Genomic DNA, 14326 nt, shown 5'->3' on the forward strand with positions numbered 1-14326 from the left:
CATGAGAATAGAAATTACGTCCTCTGAGGTTAGGGAACACATTCTCCAGGGATTATATTCACAGTTTGAGCAGGAAATAATGTAAGGAGTCATATTGTACCTTCAAAGTAATGCCCTCTGGGTGAGAGAAATCACTCCCCACTGTTGCTTCAGAGGCATAGACAGGGTAGGGTCTGAGTGGGCAAGGCCTGCCCAAAATCTGTAAATGCCCACTCAGCAGCACTGTATGAGCATGTCATCGCTGCTTTGGGCCCAACTACAGTAGCTTCCGGACCCAATTGTTAGACAATCCTGGCTACGCCTCCGTGTTGCAGGCTTCACAAAATGGTTCTGCAATCTTTAGCTCTCATATGTTTTTAACTACAACTCCCCTCAGATCCAGTCAGCATAAACGATGATGGATTGCAGGAGACGCAGTCCAAAATATCTGGAGACCCACAAGTTGCAGATTTCTGCTTTGAGGGTCACCCAAAACTGGGGGACAGGCAGCACAACCATGCTTATATGCATTCATGAAAAAACACCCCTTCTCAGAGACGGAATTTGAGCCTCTAGGTTGTTGAAAAGTATATCTACACTCTTTCCTACCACCAAGGAGACTCGAAAATAAGTGACTATCTATGGCAAACAAACTCCTACAGAAGGTCATGGTCACCTCAGCTTTATTGAGGTGGTCCAATATTTTTTAAATCCATTATATTCAATAAAAAGATACTACATATTGTAATAGCATGGATGTGCCATCGCGGATAATCACTACAAGGACACCCCACAATCATATGTTCCAAAGGCTCACCAGGCTTGCCATTTCAGGGCGATGTTTGCCCTGATAAAGAAGCACGCCATACAGCACTGTGGGCATCGCCTTGCTGTGCTACGAGTAGGACAGTCTGAGAGGCTTGACGCACAGTGACCACCTTCTCACATAACTTGAAAGGGAAATGCAGGAATACATCAGTCCTCAGCGAGCCAGAAGCTCTAGTATTAAACCCTATATTATTAGCAAGGTGTCTAGACCAAGAGAGGTCAACATGTAGGTGGTCTCTAGGTCAACATGTAGGTGGTCTCTAAACTAAATGCAGTGTCTCAAGGAGGAACTTTTGCATCTCCAACTGTTTACTTCTAAAGATTGATTTGAATCATATTGTCATCTGCCGTCATCTGCAACCAGTTGATGGTATCAGCTTCAAGATGTGTTTAGTGCTTTACACAGAATATTAGGGGAACACAACCGACTGGATCCCTCCTCCCCCTGGGATCCAGGGAAGGGCTGAAGAGCCATCGTTTGCAGAAAACATCTCATGGAATGATAAACTGCCAAACTACCCTGACGAGAAACGGGTCCTCCTTTCCCACCCCAACATAAATTTCATGCTCGCTCCGCTGTGTATCCCCTCTGACCACATCCTTCCAACTGTAAACTTCATATTGCCTCCATGGAGTTCTAATCCTATTATTGTATCCCCTTGTTGAACTGCACTCCACTGCATCCCATCTGGGTTTGCCCTAGAAAATACGCCTTGTAGACGTGCATATGTGCCTGATGAAACTTGGAGCACAGCGATATTCACTCAAATTTTTCCACTCCCTTGTCTCTCTCACCACAACTCTCTGAGGTAACATCCAGGGCACATCGAATGCAGCCTATCTTTAAGAATGTGGAGGGCAGGCGCAGGTCCTTAGTGCAAGCCAAGGAGGTCTGGCGGGGCTTGCTCTACCTGCCTGTCCTCTCCCCCCAACCCCCACTGTTTTCTTCTCACTGAAATTTGTATCCTAGGGTACTGACCTCTTGTCAAAGAGTCAATCCTTAGTATTTTCGGAATAGGCTGTGCAAAGTAACAACATTCCATGCGCGCCGTATAAAAGCATTGTGTTTTTAAAAAAAAACATTTTTCAAATCTTTCCAACGATCCTCCACAAGGCAAAATAAACATCAATTGTGAGTTGTAACCTGCCGCTGTTGCTGCCTCTCCTCTAAAAGCCTATTTTAAATGATCTTATTTTGAGAGAATTACAACAGGTGTGCAGAACATTGTTATTTTCATTTTGAACATGTGTCTATGTTTCATGCAAATGGCATCCCATTTTTGTTTTTTTATAAACTGCACGCGCCAAAGGCCACTAGGAGCACAAGGTGATCAGAGGGCTCTATGTTTACAGTTAGCGGAGGCCATTTTGGCAGCCATATTGGCAACTGCTAGGCTCATAGAGGAAGCCTCACATCTCAGTGGGCATTCCTCTTTGAAACAGCCTAGGTTATAGCAGCTGTTTTTCTATATTTGCAGTTGCGTACACATCCATTACCAAGGATTAGTTGTTGCACACATCTGTAGCTGATGGGTAGTGAAGGATGGGCACAAAGCACATTGATTGGAGGCACAGGAGGTGACTGTTAAAGTGAAGCCAGGAGGACACATTGATCCTAGTTCCAAAAAGTTTGCATTGGACCTAATGAGAACATACCCGTGAGGCCCTCTGATCAGCCCCACCCTCCTCACACCTCATTAAGAAATATTTCAACGAGCAAATGTGGAAACGCCTGCCGCATTTTTCTGAGATGCTCATGGGCAAAAAGGACTCACAAAAAGTTGCTTAAGTGTGTGTCCGAGATAACTCAGGCAACTTTAGGGTTACTCTAGCTTTAGACTGTGTCAATAGGGTATACGGTTCTCAGGAGAAAGTTCCAGATGCCCACGGGTCTCCCCATTTTGCCCAGAGGAGAGCACAGTGTATCAGGCCCTCTGATCCCCAACCACGCTCCCGTTTATAAGCTTTAAGGATTGTGACATGAGCTCACATTTGTCAATATCTCCTTCACTGTATCTTTCCATAGGAATGAAGCTGAATTAAACCAATTAGCATCCGACCGGTTAAAGAGATCAAGATTTAAGTGAAAACTAATTGAAATGATTCATCGTGTCCGTTGGGCCCAGACACTCTGAACAGCGAAAGGCTGTTTCCTTTCATTAACGAGACTTAGCAACTTGACAGCTCCAATCTTATAAACACTCGATGCATGGAATGGAATCCAGGGCAAGCAGATCAAGAGAGGAACCCCTACTGGACTGTAGAGAGAAACCACACTGCATTTCTGATTCCAGCATTTATGTTCCAATCTTCGCCAAGGAAATGAAAATCTGACGCTTCACAGCAATGCAGCATCTCCTGTCCTGTTGTTTTTGTTTCACTGAATGGAACAGTCTGGCAGGTGACGGGAATGGAAATTGATTCACTGGCTCTGATTGCATGAATTCAACAATTAAGAATTTGCAAAAGTATAAAACAATTCAACAGAATGCAAATCAAGTTTAAAAAAAATGCCATTTCAAGTAGAATTAAGATTTTATTTTCAAATGGCAGCTAAAGGTGGCAAGAATATATGAAGATCAACATAGATTTTTTTTAAACTCTTAATGGCCAGGCATCAAATGTACCATAATTAGGGTATCAATGACAAGACACTGGATTCCAAGAGCAATTCAACCATATGCCTAATATGTTCAATAGTTAGATCACTATTGCTCAACACTTTATCTTTGCTCAACACCGTTCCAGTCTGCATCACAACCTCTCACTCATCTATAGGCCCACAAGAACACCAACCAAAAGATTCTCGCCCTCAGTGGGGTTTTTGCCTAACCCGGACAAAAAGAAGCATTTAGGAAGCAGTCGGATGTTTAAACTATTTGTCCAATATTCTGTATTCTTGAAAAACCTTGGACTTTCATACAAGCTTGCGCTTACAATCCTTACTGCATCAACATACATTGCGGGGCTATCTTGCACTTTTTATGTATGAAAACAAGACAGCATCTAACAAAGATGCAAGAGGATAATTGAGACGAGGATAACAGTGAAACAATTTTATCCGGAAATCGGAACCTTTTTCAGGGGAAAAAAAGCATTCAAATCTTCAACCGCTGCTCTGGCCTGCATTTTAAAAAGGTGTGAGAAACCTAAGATGTCTCCCTATTTAGTCCCCGGGGTTCTGTCATCCAGGTGGCCAGGACATGGCCATCGCTATTGGATCCAGTTCCTGGGGGTGGATCAGTGTGGTAGGATCACCTGGATGAGGGGTCCTTGGGGAGTGGCGCACCGATGGGGCAAGACGCGGTATCCCCCTTCTTCTTTCAACACTTTTTTCCCCATCCTACCAAGTAGGACATTCCAAAACACTGCCCCCCTCCCTTTTTCCACACAAACCCTTTCACACAACACGAAAGACAACAGACTAACACCAGGGCCGTTTACTGATGTGTCTCCATACCACAGTCAGGAAACGTCAGGCAATAGACCAGGATCACGCACACCTGACAGCCCTTTCCCTTCCAGACACAGATAAAAGATGGAGCACAAGAGCACAATACGAGCAAGACAGACCGCACAACATGAAGGCTAACTCAGCACACCAGTTCAGGAGGAGGCAAAAGGCGGCGAATACTGAGAGGGTGACAAGGAGAGAAGCGACCCTGCCCTTTCCTGTCCAAGCCCGTGAAACTTCCACAGATGGAAACATAAGACTGCAAACAAAGGCCAGCGTGTGTTGCAGCAGATGTCTACGGTACATGAGACCCTCCTCTGGTGATAGCAAAGCTGGGGACAGACGCTTGTCTCAGTGGTACCCACCTTGAATCCAAAGCCAAGTGAATCATCTTAGCCAGTGAGTTGAGGGGAGTGTCAATAAGAAACCGAACTGTGTTGAAGGAAAAGTAGCAAGAGCTAATTTGAACTTTGAAAACCAGAAGAGGGGGGACCAACATCAGAGGAGGCCGGCACCACATGGGTGCTGAGGCAGAATTACTCTGGGCGATTACCCGATGGTAGAAAGACCACCATAACCAGAAGGCCTTAAGAAGATGCGAAGATAGGTCAAAGTGGTCATACAGGGGTCTTGTCCAATCCTCTGTACTGTCAAAAGTCTTTGACCGGCAGATGATTACGAAAGCTACGGGAAATGAATCCCACATAGTGAAACTTTGATACATGAACTGTATATCAGAAAAGTCGGTGAGAGTGACCCCGGTAAAGAGGGAACCCGACAACGTGTAAAAAAGCCTGAAAGCCTGTTTAAAAAGACATTAAGAATTGTAAAGCAAGAAGTATTGCAAAACAAAGGGGAAGGGAAGTGCCCCCTTGTCATTTGGGATCGCAGCCCGTCCGAGGGAGATCCAGGGGTGGAAAATTATCACCCAAAGTTCACTGAGAAGGGAACTGTCTTGGGAATTTGTTGAACACAATTACTGAGGGGTTTGCGCCCAGATTAGGGGGATGCAGGTGTGAACCCATCACCCAACGAGAGCTGTGTTTGTTGGATACATCAGGCCTTGAAGGCAAGACACTTTTTTAATGCAAAGAGACTTTACCATCGAGGAACCGTATAGCTGGAACGGAACTGTTGGCTTGTGCTGAGAAAGCTTGGGCGTGCGCTGTGCTCCAAAGTCCTAACTTGTCCCATGCTAAAAACATGGGGAAGGTAGACCTCAAGGCATTCACATCCTGACTTGTTATTTGAACACTGTTCCATTATTTTTGATACCCTATCCCACACACTTTCTGTAATTAGTTGTAAGGAATTGGCAATCTTTTTTTTTTAGTATACGCCCTTTTATTTTGACACAATGCCACTAGGACTGCCTTATTTTTCAATTGATGGTCGACGCTTACTCCCATCTTAGATTTAGTTTAGGTGTTTTTCCAACCTGCATTTATTGTTCAATAAACACCCTTGAACTGTGATCACTTATGTCTGTCTTTACTGTTGCCACCACGAGTTCCTTACAGGACACAGACGATTAATTACACAGCTGGTTAGGGTTCAAAATGTCATCTCCAATGAGCGATGTGTAATATTGATGTTATGAGGCTGTACGTCAAAGAAAGGATTGTGAGAAACAGAGCGATAGTTTCATTGGTTGTAGATTTCCTGTAAGACACACAAAGTAGCCATCATAAGGAAAATCATTAATAGGTGACAAAAACAATTTTAAAAAGTGCGTTCATTAACATATATCTGAAGCGTATAAGCCTTTTGTAATACGGTTGTTTTCCTTTGTTAGCGATTTGAAGCTATGCAGCACCAAGCATACAGAATATGAAGGGAGGTGGGGGAGGGGGCAGCCTTTAGTGCCATATGTAGCACCTACAAACGGGCAGAAGCCGCAGCAAGGTTCCAGAAGGGACCTGCAACATGAACCACGCTCTGAGTAGAGAATAATAAAATGGCTTCCTCCAAGCAGGATAGTCAAAGGCTCTTGGGGATTGGACTCAGCATCTCTGAAGTAAAAAGTTCAGGCATCTCGTGAAGATGGCACACCTAACAAAGTATGACAGATGAACTGTATAGCACAGCAAAGCATCTTAGGGTAAAAACAAGGGCATGTTTTTGTCTCCGGCTGGAAAGAAGGTAGGCATGCCTGGCTTTAAAGGGCTTGAATTTCCTGCAGCTGACAGCCACATGTGACATATTAGTACCCGGCGAGGGTCAATGAGCTTGTTACACGCAAGCTCATTGGCCCTCGCCTGGGAATTTCCCGGCCGACAAGGCTCCCTTACCGCCACGGCTCTGGGGTTCCTTCTGCAAATGGCCGCTATGCAAATGGAGAAGGCACTAGATGTAGTCCCTTCCCCTGAAGCCCGTCGGCCATTGTTTTGCAGTTTCTCGACTCTAGAAAAATTGCAATTAGTACCCTGGTACGACGTGCCAGGGTCCTAATGGCAATATGACCCTCTGAGGGGGGCAATTATCGGTCAGGTAATGCCCTCTGGGCCCAGTTAAAGCACTAGCTTCACTCAGCTTCCAACTATGGCCCGGGCGCATTACCCAACCAGTAATGGCCCCCTCCTCGGGTCGTATTGACTAATTAAAATGTTCTTCAGAAATTGAGCGGCTTTGAAGCACATAAGAGTACAAAGGGTGTTATGCAGAGAAAAAAGATTCACAAAAGAATTTGTGTGATTCACTCTAGAGAAATCCTTAAAATACAGGCAAGATTAAATACATATCTTTGACAATATTATAATGGTTCAAAGCCAATGGAAACAGCACTAGATCCACACAACCAGGGCTCATGAATTCAAAGAGGTGGCCATATATAAAGAAAATATCTATGTGCTTGATAAGGCTGGCTACACAATTTGATGCAAACGCATGTTATTGGAGACTGCCAATGTGGCTACATTTTTTCAAAAGTGAAATAGCCAAATGTAGCAGAAAATTACCTATCATTTTAGAAAAGTTCAAAGATATTAAAAAGTGAAATTTGAATACCTGCAACACAAATATTGGACAAGCCAACAATGGAAAATACATTATAGGTCTAAAGGACCTTACTTAAACATATGTGAGGACAACCAGCTGATTTGTTGAATACCTTCATGGTTTTATCCAAAAATACCTGCCTTCCAAGCACACGTGGTGTACTTCGGGAAGCTAGAAAGCTGTGTCAGAATTTCCAACACTAGCAACTTTTCTTCTTAAAAAAAAAAATAAGTTTATGGGATTTATGGGATATAGAACATTTTACAAAACATCATCCCTATTCATCATCTCTATTGCGCTCATTGATCTCATCCAGTTGGATCATATACTCTCTGGGAAAGCAGCAGCATCCTAATTTCATCAACAATAAAACACTACTGTTTTGAATGAAATTCTGCATTTGTCTGCAATATCAGATTATACATTAGATGAGTTTAACACAGGCTAAAATACACAACACAATAGACACATTTTGAGTAATCAATACCACCTCATCGTGGACCTTACCTGATTTGATGTCAAGGGGACCGAAATCCAGAGAATATTTCACCACATGATAATTGTTCCACACGTAGAGCAGGTTGTCTCTGGGGTTATAATCCACTGCTGCAATATACTGATAAGAGTTTGGAAAGGCAATATCCACATAGCCATCTTTGCTTTGGTCCGTATTGTAGATGTAGTCGATCTTATTTCCTGTGGCTTCATTGTCATCATCTTCATAAACAGACTTCACCACGTACAAAATCCCGCAGATCATGAACGCATTGGAGGCAGACCGTTTGTCATAGGCTGTGTCCCACGTGCCTTCTATCCGCAACGTGTAGGGGTTCAGCTGGCTTATGACAATCTTTCCATTGTTTTGCTCTGTTGCGTAGATGACCCAAAGCCCATTCTCGTCTACGGCGAGGTCTATGTCTGACTTGCCACCCCATCTGTATGGGGACGTATCATGGTAGTTGGCACTAGCTATGATGGCCTCGCCACTTTTAATTCTGGTCCGTAGATCAAACTTGACAATGTTCCTGGTGCGTTCTTTGTTGAAAAACAATGCTCCATCATACACAACAAACCCAGTGCCGTCGACCCGGTGTGGTAGCTTGTACGTGGTGGTTGGTCGCCCTGCGATGAAGTCATCCTTGGAAGAGTACTCAGTCAAGGTGTCAGTCCTGTACGGTGTCCAGGGCATGTAGTAGATTTTGTCTGAAGCTTGCAATGGGTCCTTGCACCAGGCACCCGACTGGTGGTCAGACTCAAATAAATGTTCACTCTGGTACACTCCCTTCAGTAATCCAGGACATAGAAAAACTGTTGAATGGAAGCAAGGAGATAAAATATGTGCGGATATCTTATTAGTAAGATTTACTTTGTCATGGAATACGTAACGATACTTATTTTTCGATATAGCACACTAAATTGATGGAAAGAGAAAGAGAAAAGAGTTTATCAAAACAAGCCCATCAGTTCCTGAAATGGTCTGCTTTTGTGATCTATTTTGTGCTTAACTGTTTTTTTTTAATGTTAAATTAGTTTATGTTGCATGTTTGCTTGGTTATCCAGTTAGTCTATACAAAAATAAGACTGCACCTGTCAAATATAGTAGGCCTTTTGCAATGCAAAGGCACATTTATGGCATTTTTCAAGACGATGAAATATATTACTGGAAATAAATATCGTCATAGTTATATACCACACATGCAATGGCCTCAATCATCCTGCACGGTACCCGACTACAGGGGTCTCTTAAAATGAACATTCGATAGGCAGATTATCACATTGGTGGTTTTCCGTCTCCTCAGTGATTCTCATCCCCGATGACATTTCATAAAATGGATACCCAATTACAGATTCCTTACATCCCAACAGAGAAAAAAAAAATACATGCAGCAAAGCAAAGCAAACCCACCACCACGTGAAGGTGTTTTTGACATGAGCAGCAGATCACAGGCCACAAGATGGCAGAGGTCCACGGCACAGAGAACATGCAAGTCTAACACCACTACTAAGAAAAGAGACAGGCAGAAGAGGAGAAGGAAGGATGAGAACCACATACACGGGGAGAAGCCCAAGGACATTATTGTATTAAAAACAGCCAACAAATACAGTCCTGTTCAGAAATGGCCCAGTCTGTTGCATTCTGTTATTGGCGTTCAAAACGTGTATGACACCCATTGTGCTGCTGTTCTTTGCTGCTCAAACTTCCCCAAATAATTACCAAGGAATAACTGTGCCTAGGGTTTTGCTCCGATTGCTCATGGGGTAACTATTGGTGAGGACATGGGGAAGAACAAGGTACTATTTAGACGGCGCATATGAACCATTCACCGACCCTAAAGACCAACACATGTAAACCCTTAGAGGTAGGAAAGGGGGGTCTGCATCAGCCCCCAGACCAGCCAACCAAGAACTAACCCAAGCATAGAACTTCTCAACAAACCCAAACATGTAAAAGAGGAGTAAGGTCTATAGGCACCAACGCCCCTGGTAGGGTCATGTGTCTCGCCAACTAAACAAACCATCACCACCACATTGGTGACCACACTATATGGTCATTATCACAATGAAGTCATATTAATGGAAGAGACTCACTTTCTACATCTCATGTGATATAACAGCATTAAACTAAACACTTCTTTAACTATGTTATATCATCAGGGCAACAGGGATAACGCAACTAATCCTATTAATGCAAAGTTTTTATTTATTTCCAGATTTAATCAATATAAAAAATCTGCACATGTGAAATAATGATACTTTCAGTTTACAAACACAGAATTGTGTATGTAACTCTGTGCTGGGTTCACCATTATGGATCAGCCAATTTCTTGGGAGTCAGCCCGCTTCGTCTTAAAGGAGGACACCGGATAGACATGTGTTCTCATGAACTGCCCCCACCGGGGACTGCAGCTATCCAAGGACACCAAGCATGAAACCAGACCGCCTGCAAAGTCACACCATGAACCGAATTACTGCAACTCTTAAGTTGGGAATTGGTTCCAGTGACCCCCACTAAAGAGAACGCAACATGTTTCATTGATATAGAAATCAACACGCTACATTGCACATGCTCTGCATGCAGAAGCATGGCTCTGCCAGTGTGGATTGTTCCACTCACTAATAAGGAGGGAGTAAGCCCACGCTGAGCGGATGGGGTGGTGCCTGCAACCAGCTGAGCGCGTTCACATACACATACTGAATGTGGGTATTTAAATGAATCAGAATATTTTATGAGCTTGGGGAATTTCCTTGACATTCCATTACCACCATGCCATATGACATAAATATTAAGATTGTTTGGTGTCTGATGCACAACCCTTTGATTACCATGGCCCAAGCATGCAACGCAAGGGATGTAGAGAAGCAAGCTGAGGCAGCCATCGCACTTCACGTCGGGACAAGTGCGCAGATCCAACATGTGGATCGTTTCACTACAACAAATGCCATCTTCAAAATCCATATTATACACAGTACAAGTAGCAAAACAGTTGTAAGGAAGGCCCACGCGATTGACCGAAAGTGCATCAGAAAGTGAGCCAGTGGTTGACTGATTTACCTTAAATTTGAGACCACCGTCCATTTTGGACATATCAGAAAATACCATTGGGTTTGAAGAGAAAATATGTTCTTAAGAAATGAAGCACTGTCGGGTGCAAATGTGAAACTTATGGTTCTCGGGAACAAGTGGCCCAGACCCGCCTACATTTGAGGAAGAAAGACCCAGAGATTTATGTCACCCCGACACCCTGCCCACATCCCATTCAGACTCTGGCCACCCACCTGTTTTTTAAAAAAAAGAAGGCAAACACTATGGTGTGAGAGCCAGATATGGGCGTGATTTGCTCACTATACCTTCACTCCGCCCACCCCTCCATGTGATTAGGCACCAGCAGGTTGTTTGTAGCCAATCACATGGAGGTATGGGCTGAGTTGCTGGAATGCGGGAAATCCCGGAGACTCCACGCTGTGACCCACAGATCTGGAGAAGAGCATAGAAACCCTGAGTCTCTGGGCTAAACTCTGAGAGTAGGCAGGTCTGACTTAGTGGCCCCCGTGGTGGAACTCCCATGATGGCGCGTTGGCCAAGTCTACTGAGTAAGCACATGCGCGCGCCAGCATATGATATTGGATGACGCAAGTGAATCTGACAACAGTGAGTCTTTCCTCCAGTGCTAGATGGCAGGAGAATTTGAGCAGCAAAGGGGCCAGTTAAACTCCCAGCAAAACAGGCAGCGATAAATGACAGCAGTAATTCAGCAAAGTGTTAAACGTCGTAGCCTACACATTTTGTAAGTAGTATAAATTAAAAGGTATTCAATTACCTCTTTGTTCCACTTCTATTGGAGGAGATAGAGAGGGAAGTAAAGAAAGAAAGAGAGAGAGAAGAGAATAGATTAATGGTTCTGTTTTGGCCAGGCACTGCTTTTTTTTTTCATGCTGTAATTCTTTGCTCAAGAAAGGATGCCTTTGCACAATATTATCTAAGTGAGTCAACACGGCAGAAGCAGGCATTCAGAAACACATTGCACAAATACAGACAAGGCTGACTGTAGATTCAAATGTTAAAAGCAGTTTGCGCGAAATCAGACATTGGTTAATTAACGGAGCCTCGTTGCCGTCGTGCAAGGTCCTGCGCGGCCCATGCACGGACGCAAAAGAGAACATTTTTCGCAGGCAATTTCCCCTTCGGCCTCGCTCCTAAGAATGCAAGTCTTTATTGAAAACATGAACACATCTCTGCAAGCTTTGACATTTTAGGGGGATTTTTGACCATGCAGTAAACAAAAGGCCTTCTTCGGACGCAGCATCAGCTGGTGGCCGTGTTTCACGAGTGGGAGCACCAAAGACCACATGAATTCATGTTTACAAAAGTACATGCACGCTGTACGTCAAATTGAGAGACTCCCTACGTGTGCCCAGAGGCGTAGCCAGGATTGTCTAGCAAATGGGGCCTGAAGCTAATGTAGTTGGGCCTACTGCACTGACAAAAATATCTGTAAATGCCCACACAGCGCTGGCGAGTGGGCATCTACAGATTTTGGGTGGGCCTTGCCCCTCAGGCCCTACCCCGCCTACGCCTCTGTGTGTGCCTCAATGTATATGACCGTTCTAAAAGTACCGGAGAGGATTGCGCAGCTTTTTATAGAAGACACTGACCAGAGGCGTAGACAGGGTAGGGCCAGAGCCGGCAAGGCCCGCCCAAAATCCGTAAATGCCCACTCAGTACAGCTGTGTGGGCATTTACAGCACAGCTGTGTGGCCATTTACAGATGTTAACGTCACAGCAGTGGGCCCAACGACATTCGCTTAAGGCCCTACATTTCAGGCAATGCTGGCTACGCCTCCGACCCCAGGCCCACTCTAGAGGAGACGCAGTGTCCGGGATTTCCCTGACATGGTAGCATAGGCCTCTATTGAGTGTACTGTTTACCTTTGTGCCAGAACCAATACTGGCCCGCATTATATTGTAATGTTCTACTTTATGGGATGTTCATCACGAGTTCCTAAGCTGCCATGCTTTGGGAAAGGGCGCGAGATCCGGTATGCCCCGGCTGATTACTCATCACCAGCGCTTTGGTTTATGGCGCTTTATAAAATACAAATAAAATACAAAAATACCTAACTATTACTACTGGAAGTTTAATAGAGAACAGAAGCAGGCTGCTCATATTGCAGAACAAGTCCAAATGCTCAATAGGTTGAACATCCGTTTTGTAGGAGCACATTGCATTTCTAAACAAAAGCAGGATTCTCTGACGCGTTCTTCTATTGATCTTTCCACAGAACGCTGCTGCCATCTTGGGGCAGCAGTCACGGTGCCGCCCCCGAGGCTGTGTTAAGTTGTCAGTATCTTGTTTCAGACTTGGTCTGTCCCATTGAATGTTCCTACTATTATTTGTGCACCCACAATAAATCCCTGACAGAGTGGCCTTCCGCCTTTGTTCACGTGTTCCAAGGGTTTAGTCAAGGCAGTGATCAAGCTGCCCCACATGACAGAAAGCACAAGGCTCCAAAGGGACATAATATCAGTTGGGGGAGGGTGGGGGTGGCAATGGGAACTTAAGAGGCGAATAAGACCTTCCCGTGGAGGAACACTGACCTTGGTACACTTAGAAGACCATAAAACCAGGCTATGGCTGAGGCGAGGTTTCAGAGTTCCATGAACTGAGGCGAGGTTTCATGAAATAACAAGATGTTCACCTCACATCCTTACTAACCCCACAACACTACCATTATATGATGATTGTGTTAAGTTCAAAGAAATTGTTTTTGGTTGAAAACATTGACTTTCACTATATGTTTTTTATGTGATGTTCTGTATAAACATAATGCATTTCTGTCTGTTCTTTTCAACATTAATCTTATTGAGTGTTTTGTATTCATAAATTAAAAGATGTATATCTCTATTAGTGTTGTCGCTATTAATTAATTGACATGATAGGTAGCACTTTCTGCACCTAAACACACCTAGTACGTGTGTAGGTGGGTAGCTGTTTTTGTGGCACTTTTTCTATATATATGTTCACATTAGTCCTCTGCCACACAGCCCCCGAAAAAAAGAGGACGCCAGAGCTCCATTTGCTTTGTTTTCACTGGGTTCATGCCACTGCAACACCAACAAAAACTGTTACACAAGACACATGACTCTGTCACAGCTCCTAAACCGCAGCTGAACTGATTCCCTTTCAATACAACAAGCCCAGATCACAAATGGGCTTTCTCCGCTTGCATACATAGGGCAAGTGCAACCGGAAAAAACACACCCATTTTATAGGTTCACTGATTCTCAACATTATACCAATGCATGCTGATGCATGCGTGCCGGCAGTTTCACAGGCCTGAATCCGTGCACCCTCAGAAAGCAGCATGGGCCTGTGGGAGGCATCCACAGATATAAGTGCACGTCATTCTAAGGCTGTCCCTGGTGCCAATTTCTTGGCAGCATTAAGTATAGCCATGCGACTGCTCCTGATCTCCGCTCACAGAAAGCAGGTGCCGGGATGTTCTCAATGCCGATGGTGTGGCACAAATGCGTGGGGGGGGGCCCAACAGTCTGCATGTAGAGGCCAA

The 14326-nt window shown here is 44.3% G+C and overlaps 1 protein-coding gene across 11 annotated transcripts in view; it reads right to left on the reverse strand.

The window, feature by feature from the left end:
- The window catches only part of ADGRL3 (adhesion G protein-coupled receptor L3), a 1472013-nt gene that overhangs the window by 512701 nt on the left and 944986 nt on the right, over window positions 1–14326 (reverse strand). For all 11 annotated transcript variants that reach the window (XM_069626103.1, XM_069626104.1, XM_069626102.1 and 8 more), the window contains one exon: window positions 7766–8566. In XM_069626103.1, the coding sequence (XP_069482204.1) occupies window positions 7766–8566 (801 nt within the window). The remainder of the gene's footprint in view (window positions 1–7765; window positions 8567–14326) is intronic.

The sequence above is a fragment of the Ambystoma mexicanum genome, chromosome 6p (genome assembly GCF_040938575.1).
Source record: "Ambystoma mexicanum isolate Mex_15411 chromosome 6p, UKY_AmexF1_1, whole genome shotgun sequence".
In the NCBI taxonomy this organism is placed as follows: domain Eukaryota; kingdom Metazoa; phylum Chordata; class Amphibia; order Caudata; family Ambystomatidae; genus Ambystoma; species Ambystoma mexicanum.